Source organism: Talpa occidentalis, unplaced genomic scaffold (genome assembly GCF_014898055.3).
Source record: "Talpa occidentalis isolate TD23 unplaced genomic scaffold, MPIMG_talOcc4v2.1 talOcc4.8, whole genome shotgun sequence".
Taxonomy (NCBI): domain Eukaryota; kingdom Metazoa; phylum Chordata; class Mammalia; order Eulipotyphla; family Talpidae; genus Talpa; species Talpa occidentalis.
In genome coordinates this window covers 30,381,808-30,406,626 of record NW_023605194.1, presented here as the reverse complement: position 1 = coordinate 30,406,626, position 24,819 = coordinate 30,381,808, and the positions used below count along the sequence as shown (strand labels likewise).

Here is a 24,819-nt window from a genome sequence, read left to right as displayed (position 1 = left end):
CTACAATCAGGATTCTTTTGTCCTCCCTCTCAAAGTTTCCTATGTACTAAAATCCTATGTACTGGACTTCTGACTCCTATGGGTGATGTAGTGGTTAAAAGATAGCTTAAGTGTCTGGCATGTGTTTGACCTTTGCTAACCTATCTCTAACCATCAATCCTCATATTCCTAAAGAAGTTCTACTTTTTGCTGTTCTTATGATATTTAAACAAGACAATGCATGTAAATCTATGCATATATGTGTGAAATACTTAGTTTGATACTTGGAATATTATAAACATGTTATGCATGATATTATTATTAATAATGATACATCTAATATACTAGACACTATCAATAGCATGTTCTTATGTGTTGAATGTCAACTATATTATTGATATTTCATAAATCTCTAGCCCCCACATCTGTTTTCCAAAATAGGAACAAAGTAAACTTTCAATTTTTTTAACTCAAGTGTTTGAAAAATCTAAGAGTCTGGATTTTTTTATATTTTTTAATTTTTTTGATAGACAAAATAATTTTACTGATAATTTAGATCCAAGTTAGAAAAAAGCACAAAAGTAGAGGAAACTAGTTCTATTTTAATTTTAGATTATGTTACTTTTTAATTATATCATTTTCACTGTTAACTAAGTCAGTACCTAAATAACAAAGCATTCACAAGTTTGTGTTGTGTTTGTGTTTATTTTGTGACAAGGTCATTGAGAGTGCCTCGTTTCAAAGGGATGCAGCCATCGGTGCTTTATACAGCAGTTTAAATAAAGTCATCCTTTACTGCCTCTCCAAACCCCAGCAGTCACTCTCCGAGTGCCTCAGCCTCCTCAGCATCCTGGGCTTCCTCCAGGAACACTGGGACATTATCTTTGCCACCTATAATTCCAACATTAGCTTCCTTCTGTGTCTCATGCATTGTCTCTTGCTGCTTAATTCAAGAAGGTAAGAACTGCCAACTTGTTCCCATGCCTATCAGTGGTCAATGCAAAAAGGAAAGTTGTAGAAGCATATTTGATTGAGGTTGATATAAATGCTAGAATCATTTTGTTTATCTGGTTGTCCACATTATGTGCAATGTTTGATAATATGGTAAGTGCTTCTCAAAATTGTTCATGTGACTGAGCAGCTTGAGTCACCATGAAATAGTAATTTGCACTATTCCCACAATTCTAAGATTGTAATATACACCATTGATTTAATTTGGGGACAGAAAACTCCAACATTAAATATAAACATTTATTTTATGATGCAGTCAGATTTCAGAAATATTAACACTTGATAACTGATAATCTTAGAATGGAAAAATATATGCTTATTTGTATCATGCTACCCAGAAATGATTTTTCTTGCAAAATATTGTGTATACTTTATGACATAAAATGTGTATAAGCAGAGGTAAGAAATACTCATAAAAATAAATTAAATTAATCTTATTTAAATCTTTGAAGTCCAAGGCTGGAGCACATATTGAGAATTCTCTGTATAAATGAACCTTCTCTGCATGTGGCTGTTTCGGTACATGTCTTGGCACACCTATGCCTTGACATCATATCAACTCTTATTAATAGAGTTATGTTGAGTGTAGAGAAGGAAAGGACTATGGAATGTGCTCTTTGCTCTTGTACTTTTTCTTGACGGTATTTACCTAAGTACAGATTATACTTGACTACTTGAAAAAAAATTTCCCCAAATCATATCTAGTTGATTATTGCGTGTTTCAAAACACTAGAGTTAAATTGTCTTAAAACTCTCTGGGAAGCACTGCTAGCCCAGAAGTGTTTGCCTTTTTATTTGAATTAAAATAATTCCATTTTCAGTATATGGACTAAACTGGGTAGTTTACTTTCTTTTCTGTATTTTAATAGCTGCACCTTGTCCATACTGAAAACATAAGTAGGGAGGAAAGAAATGTCAACTGATTTGTGTGTTTGAGGATTCACCCTCTTTTGATTCCTCTATTTAACAATATGGCCTCCAAAATCCAGACGGTCTTTATTCTAGAAATTTTAAAAGTAGACATTCTTATATGTTGGTATTTTTTCATTTCCTTGTTTGTCATTTTTGGTTCTACCTACAAACATATACTGAGAGTGTATTCACTTTGGTTCACCTAGGGAGCCCAGAGATCAGGGCATGTGGACATTTATATGAGGAGCATACGATGCCTAGCAACCCTAATTTGTAAATCACTGTGTACTAATATCCAGTTACATGATGTGTGGACCTCCAGTCATGTGAAAATGCAGGGCTCTTGTCCAAAAATTATAACGATTTCAAGACAGTGACACAGAGCTCAATCATGGGTCCTTTGAGAATAGGCACTATACAACTGCACAGGATCCAGGCCCATGAAGTCAACCCTGGACCCCTTCCAGGCAGGATGACATCAGTGCCAAATAAAGGCAGAATCCAATGCTGGGGAGAGCCCAAGAAGAAATGAATGGTTCTGATGGTGGGATAAACAGGAGAGGATTCAGGTGCCCTGCTGGAAGCTTGAATTAGATTTAGTAAGTTAGGAGTTAAAAGAATGCTATTGTATAATATCTGTTCTAAAAGTTGTTACATGGTATTTGCTTTAACTTAATTTGACATATTTTTCCATATTGATTTTCCATATTGACATATACTATTTGGAGAGTGTTTATAGTAAAGAATCACGGAGTGATCCCAAAGAATGAGCTTATAGTGAAAAATCTTTTGTCTGCTAGTTATCCAGAAGGATTTGGATTGGATCCCAAGCCCAGAATGACTCCTTATCATCAAGTCTTTCTTTTTCCAAATGAAGAAGTAAGAGAAAAAACAGGGGAAGACTTCTCAAGTTTGAATGATGGTACATTTCATTTATAATTCATTTGGGAAGAGGAGATGAATAGTAATAACTGCAAGTTTGCGTTCTTTATTTACTCCTTCCAAGATAAGGAATCAAATACTAAGGAGAGTCTCCAAGGCCAGAAGAGACCTTAGGAACTCTCCCACAATGTATTAGAGCAGGAGGCACCTGGTAGAGAATATAATTGGAACAATCTTTGCACATTAGAATTGAAATGTATTAGATGCTTAAATGAAAAGAAGGCTCTGTGCGATTTGTTTAGACTAAGAACTTGATGTATTTGCTCAAATCCAAGATGACAGCACTGTAAATTGATATCACTTTTTGGGGGCTGGGGGTTCTTGAATTTTCCATTAAACCTCTCCATGTAGTAACTGGCATATTAGCTTACTCACTTGAAGCCATTACTTAGCTGTCTCCCAGTTTTCTTCTCTAGAAAATGGGAATGGAATAAATAAACTCAATACTTGTACATGACTTTTGATTTCATGGAGTTTCATGCTTGGGTTTGCTAATCTTTAATCAAATGAAAGGTAATGGCAATTTTTAAGGAAAGCAAGACAGGGAGGAAGGAAATAGCAGCTAGATCCATTTGTCCCAGAGATTGCTCTCAATCCAGGAAGCTTCAGCAGACCTCCCTCCACCACATTGGTTTGCTGTGTTGTGTAGACTATGAGAGCTTGTGAGACCAGATGGAAGGCACAGGGACCTCTGTTTTCTGGCCATGTAGTTTCCCAAAGCCTGTGTCCAAAATTCTTGTGAGTTTAAGTTTTACTCAGACACAGTGTTAATTACAACACAAACATTTAAATTTGGGAATTTGGCTCATGGATGGATTGAACAAGATCCATTTCCCAAGGGTGAGAAAAACAGACCAAGGAAGTAAGTACTGGGGTCTTGGGGAGAACCAGTGGTCCAAGATCAGAGGGAATTTAAGCAATTTCAGGAGATAATAGACAGTAACTGGCTTGGTAGATTTGTCCATACGTAGGCCCTGAGATGGGAGGGTGTTGAGAAGCATGATCCAGCGGTTGGAGAGAGGACATTGGCACAGGCTTAGGTTTGCTGTCCATTCCCTTGAGGGATCAGCATACAAGGTAAAGTTGGAAAGGATTGTTTGGGGTGGGGAGAGGCTATTTATTTCTGTAGCGTTTACACGGATCTGTTTCTGGTGATTAACAGCATTGGGGAATGAGAGAAAAAGGCTCCCTGTGCCAGCCAATTTGTGCTTCCAGCTCTGCACATGTGAGGGAGCAGGATTTGGTAGCAGAAAATTAGAGGCAGGGAAAGGTCAGCTCACATGGATGTTTGCAACATTGCCAACAGTCCTGTAGACTGCTTTCTGGGTGGAGTTTGAAATGTTGGGATGATATTCAAGAAGGCTGAGAATAAAAGCAAAACATGATATTCCATCTTCTGGCCTTTCTGGGAGAAATACTGGGGGCTGTCTTGATGGTGTGCTGTGCTCTCTCCCCCAGTCCAGCACAGCATCCAAAAGAAGGCGAGGACTCTCTGGCAGCAGCTCATGGCACAGAGGCGTCAGGAGCTGGAGGACAACTTCAAGATCGATCTCACTGTGAAACCTGGAGAGAGTGAAGTGAAAATTGAAGATGTCACACCACTCTGGGAGGAGACGATGCTCAAGTCCTGGCAGCATTACCTAGGTCTCTGTCTACTTGGCTCTCAGGGATGGAACTTCTCATGGAGTCAGACTCCAAGATTCCGCTCGAGGTCCAAAACCTTTTCCACCCAGATTTTCCCTTTTATTTTATTTATATCGCCAAAACCCCATGAGTCCCTTTTTTATTTTATATATTTTTATATCATTTTTCATTTTTGTACAATGTATGCATTTTCATCTTGGTCATAGTCCCCATAAAATTCCCACCTTGTTTTGATCCTACTCCCTTCTCTTCTGCCCCGCCCCCCCCAATGTGGCTCTGGTTTACAGTTGCTTGTAGATTTTGATTTTTATTATTATTAGTCTTTTTACTAATCCCTTATTTGGGCTTTCTAAATTCCTGCTTTAAGTGAGACCATCCAGTATTTTTCTTTTTCTTTCTGGCTTGTTTCACTGAGCATGATCCCTTCCAGCTCCATCCATGTTGCTGCAAATGACATGAGTTTATCTTTTTGATTGCTGAGTAATATTCCATTGTGTATATGTACCACATCTTCTTGATCCAGTCATTTTTGAAAACCCCATGAGTCTTTGCTCACAAAAAATTGATGCTGCTTTGCATCTTGGGTAACAGGAAGGCAAGCAGTGACAATCAGGTTCTTTTGATCTCTTAGAGGGAGGGGCCATGATATTAGAGGTATGGCATGGGGCTGTGGAACTTAAGGTTATAGGCTCTGCCTGATATTTTCCTGCCAACTTTGAAACCTGGCATCAAGTCAGACTGTGACCTGGAACCTCAGGTTCTTCATGTTCCAAGTGAAAGTCTTTATCCAAAGATGTTAATTTCCCTTGCATTCTATCAACAACCCAACATTTTACCCTCACATTGGTCAACACATCTCTATGAAGCTTTCAATTTTGTTTTTAAAGAGTTCTTAAATTATGGCACATACTTGTTTTAAATTTTGCAGCATCACAAAATTTCCAATGATTCCAGTGTTCCTTTTTTAAAATTTTCTTTTTCTTTATATATTTTTTACATCATTGTTCATTTTTAAAGAATGTTTGCTTGCTCCCCTCAGGTGTAGTCCCCACAGAATTTCCTTCACCAATGCATCTGTGCACCATCACCGTAGTCCCCTGTGCTCCTCCCTCCCTCAAGTGTTCCTTATCTCCTTATGTATATAATTCTAGAGTGTCTAAGATATAGAGCCTTTTATTTAATTGACTTTCCAAATTATTCCTGACAAATATGTACATGTATATCAACATGCATTTGAATATATATACATACCTACATATACACATACATATATATATATATACACACATACATATGCACAATTGAAGTCAAAATTTCAGGTTCTATTTCAGGGAAAAGCATAATAAAACAGGACATATATACCTACATCCATGTAGTGGGGGAAAAGGGTAAAATGGACCTGAAAGCTTACAAATGGCTGTCTTTTTGCCGATAACCATATTTTGAAAACTTTATGTGTTCTGTTTTTTGAGCACGTTTTTATTTACTCCTCATGACACCACAATGGGATCAAATACTATTATCCCTATTTTATAGGATGAGAACCCCAAAGCTTAGGAACTTTAGTTAACTTGTTCAACATCTCACTTCAAGTCAGTGAGTTGTGGAGCTGGAAGTCTAAGTCAGATCCAGTAACTGCTTCTTCCCTTCACAACCCCCCTGCCCCGAAGCCCATAGTGTACTTCTTGGTCAGAAGAGTGCCTTGAGAGCTTGTTACTTGGAGAGCTCCTCCCTTGTTGGAGGCAGACATGCTCCTGACTGATCCTTTGAAAGCCAAGCCACCTGTAGAATAGCATATACCCTCCCTCAACTTTACCTCTGTCTTCGCTTCCCCATCCCCAGCATCTGAGAAGAAATCACTGGCTAATCGCTCAAATGCTGGACATCATAGCAAAGTCACTTCATGGAGTGAAAGCCTGTCCACAGCCATGAGGCTGATGCCTGGGCGGCAAGCCAAGGACCCCGAGTACAAGATAGAGGTGAGTCCAGACCTGTTGTCTTTATAGAATCTTCAAGCACTTTGCTTCAAACACCCTGAGCTGTGTCTCCTCTCTCTGTTGTTGCTAGAGGTGATGAAACTCCATGTTCTCTTGAGTATTTAAAGGTGTGCATGTAGCTTCCCAGATGAAGGTACATTTAGGAGAGCCAGGCCCTCAGGTTAAATTTACTTGAATGAATATGCACTCCCCTAGAGAATCAAGAACAGGTGTGCCTTATGACATTAAAGAAACAAAACCAATTCTTATTCCTGTTCTCCTTCTGAGACAGGCGTGTTCACAGAGCACTAACTTATAGCTCAGTGGGAGCTGGGTGTGAGCTCAACAAAGGAGGGCAGCAGCTTTGACACCATTTCCAGGAGGCAAAGTGGTGGGTCCCCCTGACTGTGTGGGCTAAATGATTAGGTTTTTCTAATCCATTCCTCTAAAACTGCATAACAAACCCTCCTGAATCTCAGTGGTATCAACACATTTTTATGGCCACAGTGGATGGGATAATGAATTTGAGGCATAACAAGAACAGGTGGGGGGTTGTTTCAACTCCACGATGTCTGGAGCTTCAAATGGGATCTTTGGAAATTTCACTTACCCACACTTCTGGTTGTGGCCAACTTTAGTCCTGAGGCTGTTTGTCAGAATATCTACACATAGCCTCTCCATTCATCCTGAGTTTAATGACAACCTAGTGACTGATTTTCAAGGGCCAACTTCAATAGGGAAAGGGAGGGAAAGAGATAAAAGCCAGGTCCAAGTTTCAGGAGCCATGCAGAATCACCTTCACTGAATCTCTTTGGTCAAGACACAGAATTCTCGCAGGTTCAAGGGGAGTAGATTACAATCTCCTGGTGGAGAATTTGTAAGGGTCTACAAGAGCATATAGAATTGGAAATATTGTTGAGGCTCTTTCAGGAAATGCTGTCTGTCAGATATTCTAATGCCAGGATCACTCACTTATCTTCAGAGCAGGTTATGGTCATTGAATGGACATGACATAGTGTCAGGAGACCTCAGGCAATTAATGTAACTTCATCGCGTAATTGTGTTCTAATCTCTACAATAAGACAAATGACTGTGGGAAGGAGCTCCTCAAGAAGATGGAGTAGACAGATAATAGACACATTACACAATTTGAGCTCTCTGCCCATGTGACGTTGGCAGTGAGGTTAACCACAAATCTCACCAGCTCCAAATCTGAACTCAGCTGCCACCATGGGCTACCAGACAGTCAGGGGAAGGATACTTTCTTCTTTTCAAGGTCATCTTCCATGATCACTGTCATTGACACAGCTCAGCTCCCTCCAAGTCCTAGGGACCTGAAAAACTGCTCATCTGAAAGAAGCTTAAGTATACTGCACTGTTTGGGGGTCTTGTAGTTTTACTAAAGATTTATAACAATTTGTTCTTGACTCAAATTGAGAGATATAGAAGAAAGAATATTTGAAATTGGCTCTGAGTTTGGTAAAAGCAGGCTGCTGAAGGAAAATGTCCTCTTGAGGTGACAGAAGATAGCAAAATCAACATATTCTTTGCTTTTATGGAGACTGCATTCTATGATAGTAAAGACAAACAACAGATAAATTCATTTGTAGCGGTTGGAGCAGCTAATAGCAATGGGAAAAAATTGAGCAGGGTAAGTGGTAGAGGATGGTTGGAGCGGTAGTCTGATGAGATGGAAACCCACTACATTGAGGCCCACTATGGTGTCAGGATGTGGAAGCACACATGTAAGGAGGGACGCAAGCTTGTGACTCTCCATGAAAACATTCAGGCAGAGAGGATGTCAGGTTCCAAGGAGGTGTGTGCTGATGTTTCAGGGCAGCAAAGCCCAGTGGGGTGGAATGTAGGGAAAAGGCAGCCATTGGGAGACACCCCCGACACTGTCTGCACCAGGAAGAATCACGTGGCTCAGGAACAGCAAGACTTTCGACTCTGTTATGTCTTCCTCTTTGATCTGGACACTTGGAAGCTCAGGGACAAAGTGTGGCCCAACTCTACTAAGGGCCCATACCTAGTGGGATACATTTCTACAAAGCATGGGTACATGCACACACCCCCTCCTGCTGTCTTCTTCCTTCCTATTTGAACACCATTTTTTCTTTCACTTGAACTTATTTATCCTTTCCACTACTTGTAATATTTTATGGAATTTTTAAAGACACGTTATTTTTGAAACAAGGTGAACTACACTTTAATTTGAAAAATCAAAAGTGTCCTTGCTTAGCAGCATCCTATACTGGTAACTCATTCTGGGCTGGGCATAGTGCCTGGTATATAGAAGGTGCTTAAGGAATGTATACAGAACTGTATGAAGGGAGGAGAGAGTGAAACACTTCTCCTTTTGCTGGGACCAGACTCACCAGCCTGCAGATCCCATATTCATCACTCATCAAAGATGCCTTTGCAGCTAACAGAAGGCACAACTTCTCAGGTACATATGTACACTGTGATGTCATAGGATAAGAGCATCAACTATTTGCCCTGGGGTCTGTTTAATTATTTTTAAAAATTAATTTTGATTATTACAGCTGATTACACCTCAGTGAGCAATGTAATTGATATTTTCTAATGTATCCCAAGGAACATTTTGTACAACACGCTTTTTGTTGTTGAAGGTTAAAGACTCCGTTATTGGTTTTTCCCTAAATATGCCCACATCATTAGTCCCTCCAGTGAGAAGGTCGCCATCTGGAAAAAGCAGCATGGAGACATTATTCAGGCACAAGTGCATGAAATTGGTGTTTCTGCATCTTCTGTCTCTCTTCTGGAAAGAAGAGGCTTGTAATTAAAGGAGTTGGTTTTGGAGGAAACATTATTCATTTGGTGTTATTCCTTATCATGTCAGCAGCTGACAGCTCTGTAGCACTGATAAATTGTTCCTTGGAGTGAGACATACGATGTATGACTCCTAATTCCTCTTACCTATCTTCATTTTCAGTGGAAAATGTTTTCTTCTTGGCAGGTGAGTTGAACTTTGAGGCAAATCTGATGCAATTAATGTTGTTTCTTTGTTTTCTTCCTCTGACCCCCATCATAGTCTCTTTTGAGATCAAGTTGCACAGTCACAGCCTCTGTCAGGGTGATGGCGGTGGGTGTCAGTCTGTTGGACAGAGGTCTTGACCTTGAGCTTCTTTGAGTCTACCAGAGGCTAACTAGGGTGTCCTGGCAGGTGCGTCATCAGATCCGTCAGCCGGGAGAAATCCAAAGTATAACGAACGGCCTGCTATTTTTCTTTGCAGCAGTGGGCATGGCTTTGTTCGTCTGCTCAGTTTCAGACTTTCTTATTTAAAAACAAGTTGAAAAAACACCAACCACATCAGTCTTGGTGTCTTAGTTTGCAAGATACACCATAGCAATATAGCACATTAAATTAAAGGAAAACTAGGTATTGGTTGATAAGAACCCCTCTGTGTTATCTTTATAACTTTTCTGAAAACCCAGAACTATTCCCAAATAGAAAATGTATTGTCCTCTGTTTTTTATTTTTATTTTTTATTTTTTAAAGCATTTGCAAACAGAAAATGGGTATACGGGCCATAGGAATTAGAGCTAGGTGAGAAGGGGCATGGCCGATGGATGGGTATGAAACCCATGCAGAGCAGGGGACATTCAGGAGTACCTCTAGTGGCAGGCTGGACAGAGACCAGGCAAGGTCAGGAGGGTTAAACAGAGAAGCATCACATTTCTGTACAAGTAAGACTGGAAGTTACCACCCTTGAGGCATGGGTCTGGTGGGGGCGCTACAGCATCATTCGGGGAGAGGAAGTGGGTGTGGCAGCAAAAATTTTTGGAGCAGTGGAAATCAAACACGCAGGAGAATCTGTTTAACCAAAGTTGGGATAAGCCAAAAAGGGGGGCCACCAAGTACAGAAACCCTGGCTCCAGGCCTTCAATCAGGCCTTTAGAAGAGAGGGCACCCAGGTGTGGGAGATGCGGGAGGTGCAGGAGGTGTGGTTGGATGGTCCTGTAGGGCGCTGCAAAGACTGCGAGGAACAAGCCAGACAAAGGAGCCGACAGCGAGGGCCACTGCTGGCCTGGAAAAGGATATGGGCACCCTCTGGGTAGGAACATGTTTCGTTCAGCAAAGCATGAGCTGGACTTCACTTTCCTCCTGGATCGGCTGTACATGTGTGGATGGCTGTTCCATACAGCAGCCAGGTGGGCCCTACCCAAATATGGAGGCCCCACACCAGCCTCCAAGCAAAGCTTAGGTGACTTGTGGAGGAGCAAGATTTCATGGCACAGGGCCAACCCCAGTGACTGCCAATGGCTTTTGGAGACAGCTAAACAATCTTCCAGTTACTGTTTTTAAAGTTGAAATAGCCCATGTTGGGAAGGCAGGGTTATGTGCAAATTAAAAGGGATGAAAAAGTACGAAAAGTCAGATATGGGTATACTGGTGTTGCTAGCAAACCCAAAACAAGATTTTTGGTTGTAGATCTGGAGCCAGGGCTACTGTCCCCAGTGGTCCCGCCCCCCTTTTTTTTTTCTTATCCCAGCCTTGGTTTAGCAGACTCTCTTGTATGTTTGCTTTTCACTGTTCCAAACATTACTGCTGCGGCCCCCACCATCTCCACCTGAATGACACTGCAGCTCCCAGTCAGACCAACCCCCTGGGGAAATAACTCATACAAACAGTTGTGATTTTAACTTGTACAAACAGAAATGTGATGCTCCTCTGCTTAGCCCCTCTGATCTGGCCTCTGACCTGCCAGCCCTGGCAAGAGGATGCAAAAATACCAAATATTTGCTCTAAGACCCCCTGGTCCTTTATTTTTTTAAAAGATTTATTTAGTTATTTATTTATACAAGCACTGGGTACAGTCAGAAGCACAGGAGGGTGAGAGAATTCACCAGAGCCAGAGCGGGGAGCAGAACAGGCAGACCGACGAAGTACACTGCTGAGGGGAGCAGCAGGTGGCAGGAGAGGTCTGCGCCCCATGTGGGACCCTCGCCCAGCGGCCGGGGATCAAACCTGCGCTGCAGAGGCTTTGGGCAGCTTCGCAACCCAGCACTCAACTACTGCTCCACACTGGCCATTGACCACTTCCCTGAATGTGTGCCCAGACCCACTGTCTCCCCCTTCAGCCCCTGCCCCTGGCCTATGACAACTGGGTGACAACTGGCTCAGGTCCCTGGCAAGGGAAATGACCTTTTTGATCATATACTCTGAGCATTCTACCCATACTATTTTTGCAGAATCATTGTCAAAAATGTCAAGCCTACGCAGAAGTATAGAAAATAATAAAATGAATCCTATGTGTCTGTCCATCCATCATTTAACTTCCATAATTTTCAAGTCATAGATATCTTGTCTCTCATCTCTTTACTACCCACTTTCCCCCTTTGCTTGGAATAATTTTGCAGCAATGTCCCAGATATCATGTCATTTTATGCATAGATATCTCTGTGTGTTTATTTCCTTTTTAAGGAAGTACTGAAACCTAAGTAGAAGGTCAGACAAGGAAGCAAGTGTGCAGAACTGGAGGCTCTAACAGTCAGTGTGGATCATGCAGTTCCTGGCCTTTCTCTCTGACACATTGGCGTTTGCCTCCTGTTGCCGAGTGGATGTCTGGCTGAGGCCGAAGGCACCTGTTTCCAGGAGGCTGATGTCTGACAGCAGCTCCCATGTTTTCCAGTTTAGTGCATTAGCACTTGGTGTTCAGGGAGTGAACAGTGCTTGAGGGAGGAACCTCAAATTTCACTAACCTGGGAGAAAAGCTCAATAATCAGGGGAGCCCCAGGACTGAGAAGAGATTTTTGAAAATAAAAAGGAATAGGCTTCGAAATGTAGTGGTTAGGGCCTCCCTGGTGGTGCAAGGGGTTAAGCACCGCACTGTGAAGCAATCCGCAGCCTCTGCAGCATAAGTTTGATTCCCAGCCAGCCAGGGAGCAAACCCACATGGCGCAGCAGACCTCTCCTGTCTCACCCACTGCTCCGCTCAGCAGGGTATTTCAGTCAATCTGCCTGTTCTGTTCCCCACTCTGTCTCTGGTGAGTCCTCTCACACACACACCCCATCCCGCATCTCTGGCCTATACCCCAGCTCTTGTATGCATGGGTGAATAAATTTTTAAGAAAAAAAAAGAAATGTTGTGGTTGGGCCAAGGGGAACAGCTGAGGAAGTCAAAAGGCAACTGTGGTACTAAACGTTAGAATTTCCAGAGACCACTTTTTGTAGGAGAGTTGAAGTCAAATTTCTTGAAGAGGTTGTAAGTAATTTTAAAAATTATAAGGAATTTTTTAATTAAAAAAATTAAAATTCATAAGGTTGACATATGGACTATTTTTACTTAAATTTGTTGGAAACTCAATGTGATGTTTGTGGGCAAGAAAGGACTTTAGAAGGAGGTGAATATGCCTTTAAAACAGATGTTTTGAAGCAGGTAGCCTAAACTGAGGAAATGAAGACACAGCAGGATTTTAAATATGAAAGGACAGAAGACCTAGAGAGGGGAAATATTGATCATACATTTCTGCTGGAGTGGCAGAGGGCAGAAAGGGCAGCCTTTGTCCCTACATCAAGAGAGGAGCAGGCCGGAGGAGCAAGATCATTGAAAACCATAGAAAAGAAAGGAGGATTCAGAAAGCGTAACATCATGGACTTAATGAGAAATCACAAGACTGTGTCATTGGAAAAGCCAGTTGTGTTGAGTGGTGGGTAAACTAATGAAAGGGGACTGTTTGTTAGCAGAATAAAACCACTCAAAAACAAAGGAAAGTATGATTTTTTAAAGACTGAGATGTATAGGCCACTCTACCAATATCAGCAGTGTTACTAAGTAAGACCTTCTGCTAAATGCAATATTGTTTTTCTTAATTGTGACTGGCAAGGCTGCCAATGACTTATTTTCTCCTGATGCCTTACTGAGGTTATTGATCCTAAAGGTAATTCTATTTACCTAGACTTTGATCTCTTCAGGGTATGTCGGGGCTAGAACTCTTTTCAGAAAGGGTTTCCATTACATTACATTTGGGGATTATGGTAGTTTGTGGCAAACAAGAGAAAAATGATAGAATCCAGCATCTTACTTTTTAAATCTCTCAAATTTCCTCTTTCAACTGAAAGTCTGTGTAGCATGTATCGTAGCATTTGATCTTGGAGGCAACTCTGCTCCAGCACCACACCCAGAATGGGTGAGCAGGACTTTTCTACAGTCGCATGACATCTGTTGACAGAGTCAGGATGGGCCAGTGTGGGGGGAGGGTCTTGGAAATGCAGCCATCATGGGGCAATAGGAAGAGGGTGAATTAATCATTTAGGCTTTCTTTCCAGTGATCTTAGGCTTAACCAGAGTCCTTGCGCCCACTTTTCCTCTTTTCACATACACACACACACCCCACACACATTTCAAACTGTTTGCTCTTAGAATCCACCTATCCCATGACTAAGAAATGCATGGAAAGGGCTTGTTCATCTGAACAAGAAACTCTGCACTCAACACAGCCAGTTTGAAAGAGTAGTTGCATCACCAGCACAGCATTGGTATCCAAAATAAGGGGTGAGGATCTGTATGAGCTGATGGAAAACGTGGCTTTGCTTTTTCCATTTTAAGGAAGTCTTAAATGTTTCCAGTCTTATCACATGTCCTTGTTACAGGAGCTTGAAAAATAGAAGTAAATGAACACAGCAAACACTGATACCTTTAATGATGTTTCTTTACCAAGAGCATCATTTGTGAGACATCTTTATCTTCATAATAGAAGGATAATTAACATCACTAATTATCTAATTAAGTTCATTAAGCATCCACCAACAGTGCACCATGAAGTTGACATTATGTTCTACTGTCAACAAATGCTTCTGATTTCTTAGGAAGTAATTAAAATGTAAATTAGCATGTGATTATATGCACAGGGGAAGTTTTGAATCAGATATTCATTTCAAAACTGCTTAGAGCAACACAATTTTTGTTTCTTCAATAAAAGCAGACATTTTGCTATCAATGATATGTATCAAAATAGCCTGTCTGTTGTTCGATGTTTGAATCACTGCAAGGTTGTAGAACTATAGAACACTCTATGACTGTTTAGTTGGTTTGTTTGCTATTGTGTCATGTGCTTTTGTTCTTATTTGGTCATTTCATTTAATCTATTTGTGTTTTTCATGTTTAAAAATATCATAACTGATAAGTTTTCTTTGAAAACTCTGATTTTCTCTGAAAAATTCTCTAGCTGACTGCCCTTTTAAGGCATTTTTGGGCAAATCTTTTAATGAACCCTTTTTGTTAGGAGCAGGTGACACATAATGCCCCGAAGCATGCAGGAATGAGAGAAGCTGTGCAGATCCAGCTGTTCTTGGTTGCAAGTTCACATTTATACTTTTTTTAGGCAAACCCTTGATTTCTGGTGAAATGTAGCTGTAATGAGCATGTTGTGCTACATACAGTAACGTTGTTAGTTAGGAATCTTTTCTGTAATATTACAGAGTTCCCAGACATTTGCTTGAGAATAAATGCTACGATGGCCAAGATGCCAAAGTTTTCATTATTTGAACAATCATGATAGAATTCTGGAACACCCATATTTACTTAAGCTTGCCATTTATTCTGAGAGCTTGGTGGATATGATGCATGAAGACATTGGGCCATTACAGCATCAAGTTAATGGCATCTGGGAGGGGGAACCTCTTCTCTCTGTTCGTAGGTGACTTTTCTAGGAATATCCAGGTCTCTCAGTCTGAGAATACAGTAGTCTAAGAGAGACTCTCCCTTGTCTTCTTGAAAGATCAATGTCAGGTCTAGTCCATAAGAAGAGCCTGCTAAGCCACTAACTGCAGCCACTGTGCACTGAAGCCTGCATCTGCCCACCACATGAGGCCTTGGGACTATAAGGATATCTGCCTGCATCCACAGTGAAGTTTTCATTCTGAGGAAACTGGCCCTCCCAGGACCAGGGATCCACAGAGAGATAGACAGTTTATGGCATGGTCCCTGACTTCTGCCCTAGCTCTGCTATCAGCAAGGAGAGCTGTGGTATGATCCCTGGCTAAGGGATCCCACTACTAAATCAGACAATGGTGACCGCCTAACATATACCAAGAACCTAACTCAGCTAGTAGATAAAAATTTTCTCTTCCAGAATTTTCTTCTTGCTTATTCTTAAGACATGGTCTATACTGCATCATGAATTACTAAGAATACAAAACCCATGCAATAAGTGAATAATTCTACTCATAATTCTCATAGTAACTTACTTCATCTCATAACTGACTTGTGGTCCTGCTCCTGCTAGTCACACCTCCTTGTGTAACTGGCTTCATGGGTTGGCTCTCTTACTGTGTTCCACACAAGCAGCATGCCACTGAATGCAACCCAGACACACCTCTTTGAACACTCTTTTGCCATTCACCTTCACAGGAAATGAGGTTAAAGTCGTAATGCTTTTGGCTGCAAGACACTATTAATAGCTTGAAATTTCACCAAGAGAATAGGCACTCAGTCATGAGAGTTCCTTATATCAGAAGCATATTCTCAACATAGGGTCACAACCATTGCCACTGAAAGGCACGCTAAATCTAAATCATGTTTTAAAAAGTTCTTAGGGATGGATGCTCAGTTCCTTCTCCCAAGATAACTACCTAAACAGAACCTCTTTTCTGAAAAGATTAAGGGGAGTTTCTCATTGCCTTCTGCTAGTTATTTACTGGTTTTCTTTCCTTTCTCTCATATAGTATTTAATTTTATTTCAAAATAAGGCTGTTTATATGCCATATATGTCATTGAGGACTAAAAGTCCAAGTCTGAAGCTCAACTCATAATATTTTTTGTCCATCAAAACATTAGTCATTGTGCAATTGAGGAAGAGATGGACTTACTGAATAGAGCATTCTCACTAGAATATGGAGATGAATAACACATTGTCCTTATATTTAAAGAACACTTGTAGTCTGGTTACTTATCTCTCTAGTGAGAAAACAAGTAAAACATCACATATATATGTATATCAAGTAAGACATCAAATATATGTATATCAAGTATTTCATTTACAACTTCTTATGATATATATGATATATATGATATGATATGTGATATATATGATATGATATGATATGATATGTGATATATGATATATATGATATGATATCATATGATATATATGATATATATATATCTCAAGAAGTTGTAAATGAAATAGATTTGAAATTAATATAGAAACCTGGCAATTTAAAGTATCTTATGTTGAGTTCTTTTTAAAAAATGAATATAGTCCTTTACTTTAAAGGCTAATTACACTGAGGAATATCTTTTGAGGTTCATATATTTGTATATTGAATATCCTTTTGTATATTGAATAATGTGAGGTATATCTGCATTCTCAAATTTAACGTTGTGATTGAGGGAAGGTATCATCATCCCAGGAAATGCTTTCAATTTTTAAAACTTGTGACTCATGGATGGAGGAAACATATTTTTGTTTGTTTATTTCTCTAAAATTGAATATTAAAATTTAAACATATCCATCAATGCAAAAACACTTTAGAGTTCACAAGACAGAGTGTCCCAAACTATATAAATGATAAAACGGCAGATGGTCGTGGAATGGAGAATCAGTCTGGGGCCCTCCTGAGGCGCTTCTGCCATTCACAACCCGCTAGGCCCCCCGCTCCCAGCTCGGCCGCCAGGCGCCTGCCGCGTGAGTTGCAGTCGCTTTCTCGCCCTGGGACCCATCTATTATGAGAAACCATTTTGGTTAATTAAAAAAGTGTTTCAAAGTCTCAGAACAGGAAGTTTCTGAAATTTTCTGCTCTTTGTTGTCGTTGTTGGGGGTTGGTGAAAACATGGCTCTTTGGGCTGACAAAGAAAGGAGAAGAGAATGAATGTGCAGGAGAGACTGAGGAAACAGCAGCAGAAAGCATGGCAACCCAGTGCTGGGTGAGGCAAGAGGAAGGTTCGGGAGTTAGCAGGTACTAATTTATCCACTAGTATGATTATTAACGATAAAGGGAGTAACCAAGGTGCTTGGGTAACACAAAAGTACAATTGAATGAACAAGTTTCAGAATGGTCCTTGCAATTGATTCAAGATTCCTGGTTGGCTATGTCTAGGCCTGTGATATAGGCATGGAAGACAGATGAAATGCCGCCTCTCTTTTTGGTGAAACAGACTGTAAGCAAAAGAGAATAGAGGAGGAAATACTAGGTAGTGTGACATAATCTTCCAGAAAGCCAGGAGACTAACTCATGATTGCTATAGGTTGGAAGGTCATAGAAGACTTCTCCAAGGAAATAATGCAGCTGAGAGGAAGGAATAACCATCCACCATTGGGAGAATGAGAGCTCCCCCAAAAGACCCAGCTAGTATCAAGAGCAAGGGTGGGAATGAGTCTATATATTTGAGAACATAGAAATGTCGGATTGCAGAGTTCAAACCAGCAGACAGGTAGCAGAAGCCAGCAGTCCAGTGTCATCCCAAGTTTTCCAGAGGGTCAGAAAATATGTCTATGTTTATGACTCCATCTGTATCTATTTCTGTATCTCCATCTTTCATCTACTAAACACCGATCTCTGCTGTGATGTGAACATTCTTCAATATTCCACATATACTCATTGATTTCCTACCAAACCCAGCTCCTTGGGTTAAGGCCAGGGTACTGACAAGAGAGGCACAGTCCCTGATGGGTGAGTCTCACCATCTAGGTGTGAACTAATTACGGTGTAACGAGAGATATGAGGCCTCAAGAAGCGTCCAAAAGAAAGCAGGCCTAGTTGGACTTATTGAAGGAGCTTGAGCTGAGACTGAGGAAGAGGACAAGGAGGAGGAAGAATGTGAAGTAATATTGGTGAAGTAATATATCCTCCATGCCGAATGGGATAGTTGTGACCATCTGCTATGTGAGTCAGCTGCTGGAGTATCACATCCACTGTGTCCTAACTTAATTTCAGGTGTTTATTTATTTTGATTCACTCCCCAGAAGATTTATGGTACCTTTAGATGAGAATGCATGTGATAAAATAAAGAAATGAGATCAGGAAAAGTAATTAAAAAAAAAAGAAAGTCAAATCCTGGGGAGTAAGATCATAAAAACACTGCCTATAAAGATAGTCAGGCATCTACACTGTTCCCAAGCTTTCTGGGAGGCAAGATAGTAATTCATTTAATCCTTACCCATCAATTATGCTCCACCAATATGGTCCCTGTCCAGCAGGTCCCTGTGTCCCATCACACTTTCATGCCACCCCAACATGAGTTTTTAAAGATTATATCAGGTCATGCCATATCCCTATCCCTGATCAAAAACCAGTGTGTCTACACTGTCTAGGGTGCAACTCAGCCCCATGACCATGGGATAAGGAGCCTGACCCTCACTGCTTTTCCAAGTTCACCTCCTACCACAGTCTTGCACAGCCTTTATTCCAACCAGATACCTTTTCATATTTTTTTATAACATATTCTGTATTTTCCCATCTCTGTCCTGGAACAAATGTGGTTCCATCTGATTAGAAGAGCCTCCCCTTCCATAATACCAACTGTCTCTCCTAAACTTTAATGATGCTGCCTTTTCTGAAAGTCCTCAGGGCCTTCTTCAGCCTGGCCATGACCATGTGTGGCAAAGCAGCCTGGTCCCCTCCATGGGAAAGTGATTTTCTTACTTACTTCCCTGGGCAGATTTTTAAGTTCCTGGATGGCAAGGCCTGCTCATTTTTAAAGCATTAGGGTGAGCACAGGGCCTGGGTGAGAGCAGGTGTTGGAAAGATTATAGAGAAAAAGCCAGTTCTATCTTTTTTTCTCATAGTGGCCACTCTCCTGTGAGGGCCCAGCCTCATGGGGCAGGGAAGGGCTGGTGGTGATTAGGTTCCACAGGAGCCACATATAACCCAGCACACTGAGTGTCTGTACTGGCAAGACCTGGTGTGGCCCCTGAGAGTAGGTGTCCTTGGCATCTCGAAAGGCAGTCATGTGGCCAGAGTGGCCCTGAGAAGCTCCTGATGTGGGCCAGTGTCATCCCGAGAACTTGGGTCAAGAGTTCTGCTCTGGGGTGGATAGTAATGGCCATAAATGCCGGTCACAATGGCCTTGTCTCTCCTTAGTGCCAGAAGAACGAATCCTCCCAATAAACTGCAGCCCCCAGTTGTTATCTATCTTTGCAATGTGAGTTGTGAGTGCAGGCTGCCCCTGCGAGGCATTGTTTGGAGTGAAGGAAGCTGTATGAGATTGCCAGAGTTACCACCACACAGGCCTGCAGGCAGAGGCTTTACCAACAGATGTTCTTTTCTCTTTCTGGAGGCTGCCAATCTGAGAGCAAGGTGTTGGCAGGTCTGGTTTCTCCTGATGCTCTCTCTCTGGTTTATAGGAGACTGTCTGTCTTCTCAATGTAAGCATCCCTGGCATCTCTTCCTTTTTTTTATGGAACACCCACCTGAATGGATTAGGGGCCCTCTAAAAGCCTCAGTTAATCCTGTCACCTCTTCCAACACCCATCTCTAAACATAGGTACATTCTCAGGTACCAGGAATTAGGGTTTCAACATGTAAATATAAAGGGGACACAACTCAGACCATAACAGCACCTCAAATCTCAATGCATGTTCAAGGGAAGATGTTTCCATGGCAGCAAACCCTCAGGGTAGATGGTCACATTCACCTCTCAGCTAGACCGGTTCCCAAATCTACCCTCCTGCCTCTGCCTGCAGAGGTGTGAGTCTTCATGGGCCTTTACCTGTGTGGACGAGGCTGACAGACATGGAGAGTTCAGATAAGGTTAACATGGCAACAATTGCCCTCTGTCTGAGCCTCATGTGGCTCTGACCCCCAAGAAGGCAGATAAAAAAGGGGTGTCCTTGAAAAAGTCCAGTACCTGCAGTTTTAAAGCTTTCATCCTTTGCTACACAGGAGTGTTGTTGTTTTTTTTTAAGTAGTCATTCTCATGTACTCATGACGATTGAATTTAATAAAACCATCACAGTTCAAAACAGACAAATTAGAAACCACCGTTCATCTTAGAAATTAATATATGAGTGAATTTAACAAGAGATGAATTGCGCTGTGGTGATCTGGTCCCTCTTCGCCCACTCTGAACACCAGTTGTTTGTCATTATTGCTGGAAATATGATTATTACTCTGGTATTGCTTGACATTTATTAAGAATCCAGGGACTGTGTCTCCATAGCAGAGAAAAGTGCAATTATCTGGGCACTCAGAGAAAAGCACATCCGTTGGCTTGAGTTGTTCAAATCGATATCCCCCAGGACCCCTCAGCCATGACCATGGCTTGATGCAAAGCGCAGGCCAGTCTGTCACTGGGCACACACCGCAGCTTCTTCTGGGTCATGCACAGATATTATGTGTTTCACCAACAAACAGGGACAGGATTTCATTTTGTCATTAACTGCCTCTATCATCTCACTAAAACCAAGTCTGCACTTCAGGATTTCAATTTAAAGACACATATGTCATTCTCAGATGTGAAAGTTCTAATAGGAAATCTATGTAGGGAATGTGTTCCTTGAATATTGCACACGTGAGAGAGCACTGAATTCCGTGTATTAAAGTGGAAGCAGGAGCACAGGCCAGCATGACCAGCTCCCCATTCCAGTTGTTCGCAGACCTGGAAGTGTTGTCAACTGCCCTCTCTGTCTCGTTAATCCTGACCACGGGGAGTGTAGTACTTCAGCCGGAAATGACCAGCTCAGATAATTTGGTTCAGGGGAGTGATGGGATGGGGTATATTGAGCTTCATTTCAGTTTCTCAGATTTTAGTGTTGCCTCCATTTCTTAGGCCCTGGGGACAGAGATGGCTGATGTCCTTAAGGTACTGATTGCAGTGAGGGGGCAGGCAGGGAACCCAGTCACTGGCATCTGAGTGTTGCCTCCGCAGCATTTGCATTCTGTTGTGGGAGCCCTGGGGAGGCAGGCTGGGAAAGAGGGGTATTAATAACAATTACGGGTTTCATGATAACTACAAAGGGCTTGTACTTCTCCCTTCCTGGGTTGCTCACCACCACCTGACCACAGGGCATCATGAATCAAACCCCTCATCCTCTCAGCCCACACCGGAGGAAGAGGGGTGGCCACCAGTGACCAGTGTGACTAATGAGAGTGACCTATGAGAATATGTGGGCTGTGGGGGAGGAACTCCCTTCCGCTTGCGCAGTTTCACTCAAACCTCCATGAGAGATCACCTGAGTTTAACTTGAACCTGACACTTGTGTCTTCGGCCAGAGAAAGTCAGATGCTAAGAAATCTAGACTTGACACTAAAATCAAAGAGCTTTCCACAGCTGAATATGTGAGGAGGGAGGGGGTGAGAGGGAGGGAGGAGGGAGCACAGGGGACTGTGGTGATGGTGCACGGGTGCCTTGGGGAAGGAGATTCTATGGGGACTCAATCTGAGGGGGTGGGGGGAAGCAAATATTGTCTAAAAAATGTAAAAAAAAGATAAATGTTAAAATAAAAAAAATTGAAAATAAAAAAATCAAATAAAATCAAATCAAACAGCATGGTAATTGCTTTTCCTTTAGGGAATTAGTGAGTATTTGGAAACTTTAAAAACTGTTTAAAAAATGACTGCTGTGGAATCTCATTTATGGGGTTAAATTTTAAATTCTACTCATAAGAAGGGAATCAAGTTATCAACACTAGTCTTAATTTTCTGTACCATCCTGTATACCCACAAGGTGGTTTTTCTGTCCTTGAGGGATCAATAACTGTTTATTTGTTGAGAAACGATTGACAAGTCAAGATTTACCATAAATTATTTGTCTTTAAACATGAGAATCATACTTAGTCAATGAATTGCTGGCACACAAGAGAAATGTGAAGCTGCACCCCACAGAGACAGCAGTGACTCACACCTTCCACCGCCGTCTCGTGATGGGGCTTTGGTGGGAGGATTGTGAGCTTTTCTTTGCATTTTTTTATTTTATTTTTTTAAAAGATTTTATTTATTTATACATGAACTGGGGTGCAGGTCAGAGACGCGGGAGGGTGAGAGAATTCACCAGAGACAGAGCAGGGAGCAGAACAGGCAGACGGGCTGAAGACACTGCTGAGGGAAGCAGCAGATGAGGCAGGAGAGGTCTGCGCGCCATGTGGGTTTCTCCCTGGCTGGCCAGGAATCAAACCTGCACTGCAGAGGCTGCGGACAGCTTCACAGCGCAGCACTACCCGCTGCACCACCGGGGAGGCCCTCTTTGCATTTTTCAATGTGCTTTTTGTTTTGGAATACTTTTCATACACTTTCTTTATTATTGTCCAGCACTGCCATATGACTTGTTTCGTTTTGTACTGCTGTAAATAGGATGATGCATGGCAGATACATATTTGCGCATATAGCTTATGATTTCCTTGGGATACTTTAGTAGCAGTGAAAATAGTGAGTCAAAGGATTAAAATCAGATGCATAAAGTGTCAGCACATGGTAGAGATCGTGCAGATGAAGATGTGGCATTCTTCATTATTGAGTTTAGTCCCAGACCAGGCGTATATGATGCTTGGCTGGAAAGGCCAGGACCTGTGACTATCATCTTGGCACCAAGTTTCTGAGCTGCTGCCTTCACTTGTTGGTCCTTTTCAATTTTGTAAGGCCATGCAAATGTGATTACAAGACTAATGATGCTTTAAACAAACAAGTGTAATGACTATCATCAGTGGGCAGCAGGCACTTCCTATGGGATAATTTGGATAGGAGGGTCACCAGCAGCTGGCCAGACCCCTGGGTGCCCCTAGCAAAGGTGGGCACCACAAACTGTGGTCAGCTCACTTAAAAGTGACCCTCCACATCACCTGCCCCCACTTCAAGTCTGATCCATGGGCTGAAGCCAAACCCTTTCCTATGGATGCCCTGGGAGAGCAGGCACCAACTCTTTAAACCTGGTCTGCTTTCCCTCAAATCTCCAAACAGCCTTTGGGGGTCCTTTGTTCTACTTCAAAGATTCTCAAACTCTGTAATGCACAGTTGCTAAGCAAAGGCTATTTAGTTCCAATAAGTGATGCGGGGCTCTGCTCTGAATTTGTCCCTGATCAATGCGCCACATTCACTGTTGTCCAGGCAGATGGGCATTTGCCCTTGATTGAACCAAATCACCTTCTTCTTGTCTCCACTCCTGGGTGTGACAACTTTCCAGATCATGAAAATTCACAAAAGCCAAAGGAAAAGTAATGTTTGCTTAGCTCTGTGGAAACAAACAGGGTGGAAGAGGTATGGGGGATATGCACGTAGTGGCAGAATTCAAGGACTCTTAGTGCTGCGCTTCCTGTACTGATGAAGTCACTGCTTCCCACTTGTCCTCGTTTCCTTTTCTGTAAAATGGGAATAATCATAATATAGATACATAAGGAAGCTAAGTATCCAATGTGATATTACATAGGGAAACTCCTTTGCTAATTGCAAAGTACTATGTGCATATCAGTTAATTAAATGCAATGTGGAGATGACAGACCTAGGAATAACAAATATTTGTATTAACAATACCCCGAAAGAATGTGTCAATGTGCCTCGGGTAAGTTCCCTCCCCCCACTCCTGATGCACTATTCCAAACCTCTTGCGTTCTGTTCTAAACCCTACTCAGCCCTCAAAGAAAGCAGGACCATCCTGCCTCCTCCTCTACCCTGGAACTGGAAACCATCATCAGGTGTGACCCACCTCACTTTCCAGTGTTCCATTTACAATCTCTTAGATATCTGCCCCCATCCTTAAGTCCTTCCCTCCAGCCTCTGACCATGAGAAACCTCTTCCCTCTCCCTGGCTCAGTCTCCACATGGGTTGCTGATCCCATCCCTTCTCTTTTCCTGTAGAACCTGCATCAGTGACCTATCCCTTTCCTTTGCAGCCTTCCACTGTCTACTATATATCTTTCAATATAACTTGCTGAAGTGTGCCAGCCTGAAACTCCCCACCCTTGTCACATTTAGCCCCTTGGGGCCACCCACACAGGAGCCCTCCCTCTTGGCAAGATACACATTTGCTATTTGACAAGAGCTGCATTATGTACATGTACTCCCTAAGAGTTCTCTTCTCCTGCTGCTTGTCTCCAAAGCACCATATTAGAAAGGAGTCTGGGCTTTTGCCTTAGATGTAAAATTAGTCAAATTTGTCAGCATTTTATGTCACTTGTGATGCACATCGTGATTGCTTTGCTTGTAGAATTGTCTAAATATATAGCCGCAATATTAAGGAAAATTTTATAAACAACAAAAAAGGAAAGAAATGAAAAAGAAAGAAATCATGCTATTCCCACTACTCCAAGAGAGTAACTAGGGTTTTAAAATTACATTGTTTTCATATTTTTGAGACTTTGTTGATAAACAGTTGTTATGTTACTGAGGTTAACATACAAAGAACTAAGTGTTCAAATCACAGATTAAAGAATTTTGAGTGAACATGTTACCACCACCCAG

General features: G+C 41.7%; 1 protein-coding gene across 1 annotated transcript in view; it reads left to right on the top strand.

The window, feature by feature from the left end:
- WDFY4 (WDFY family member 4) overlaps window positions 1-24,819 on the top strand; it is a 223,540-nt gene that overhangs the window by 106,401 nt on the left and 92,320 nt on the right. Inside the window, exons 37-40 of the mRNA XM_054690149.1 lie at window positions 698-936; window positions 2,703-2,824; window positions 4,303-4,488; window positions 6,331-6,467. Coding sequence (XP_054546124.1) covers window positions 698-936; window positions 2,703-2,824; window positions 4,303-4,488; window positions 6,331-6,467 — 684 coding nt within the window. The remainder of the gene's footprint in view (window positions 1-697; window positions 937-2,702; window positions 2,825-4,302; window positions 4,489-6,330; window positions 6,468-24,819) is intronic.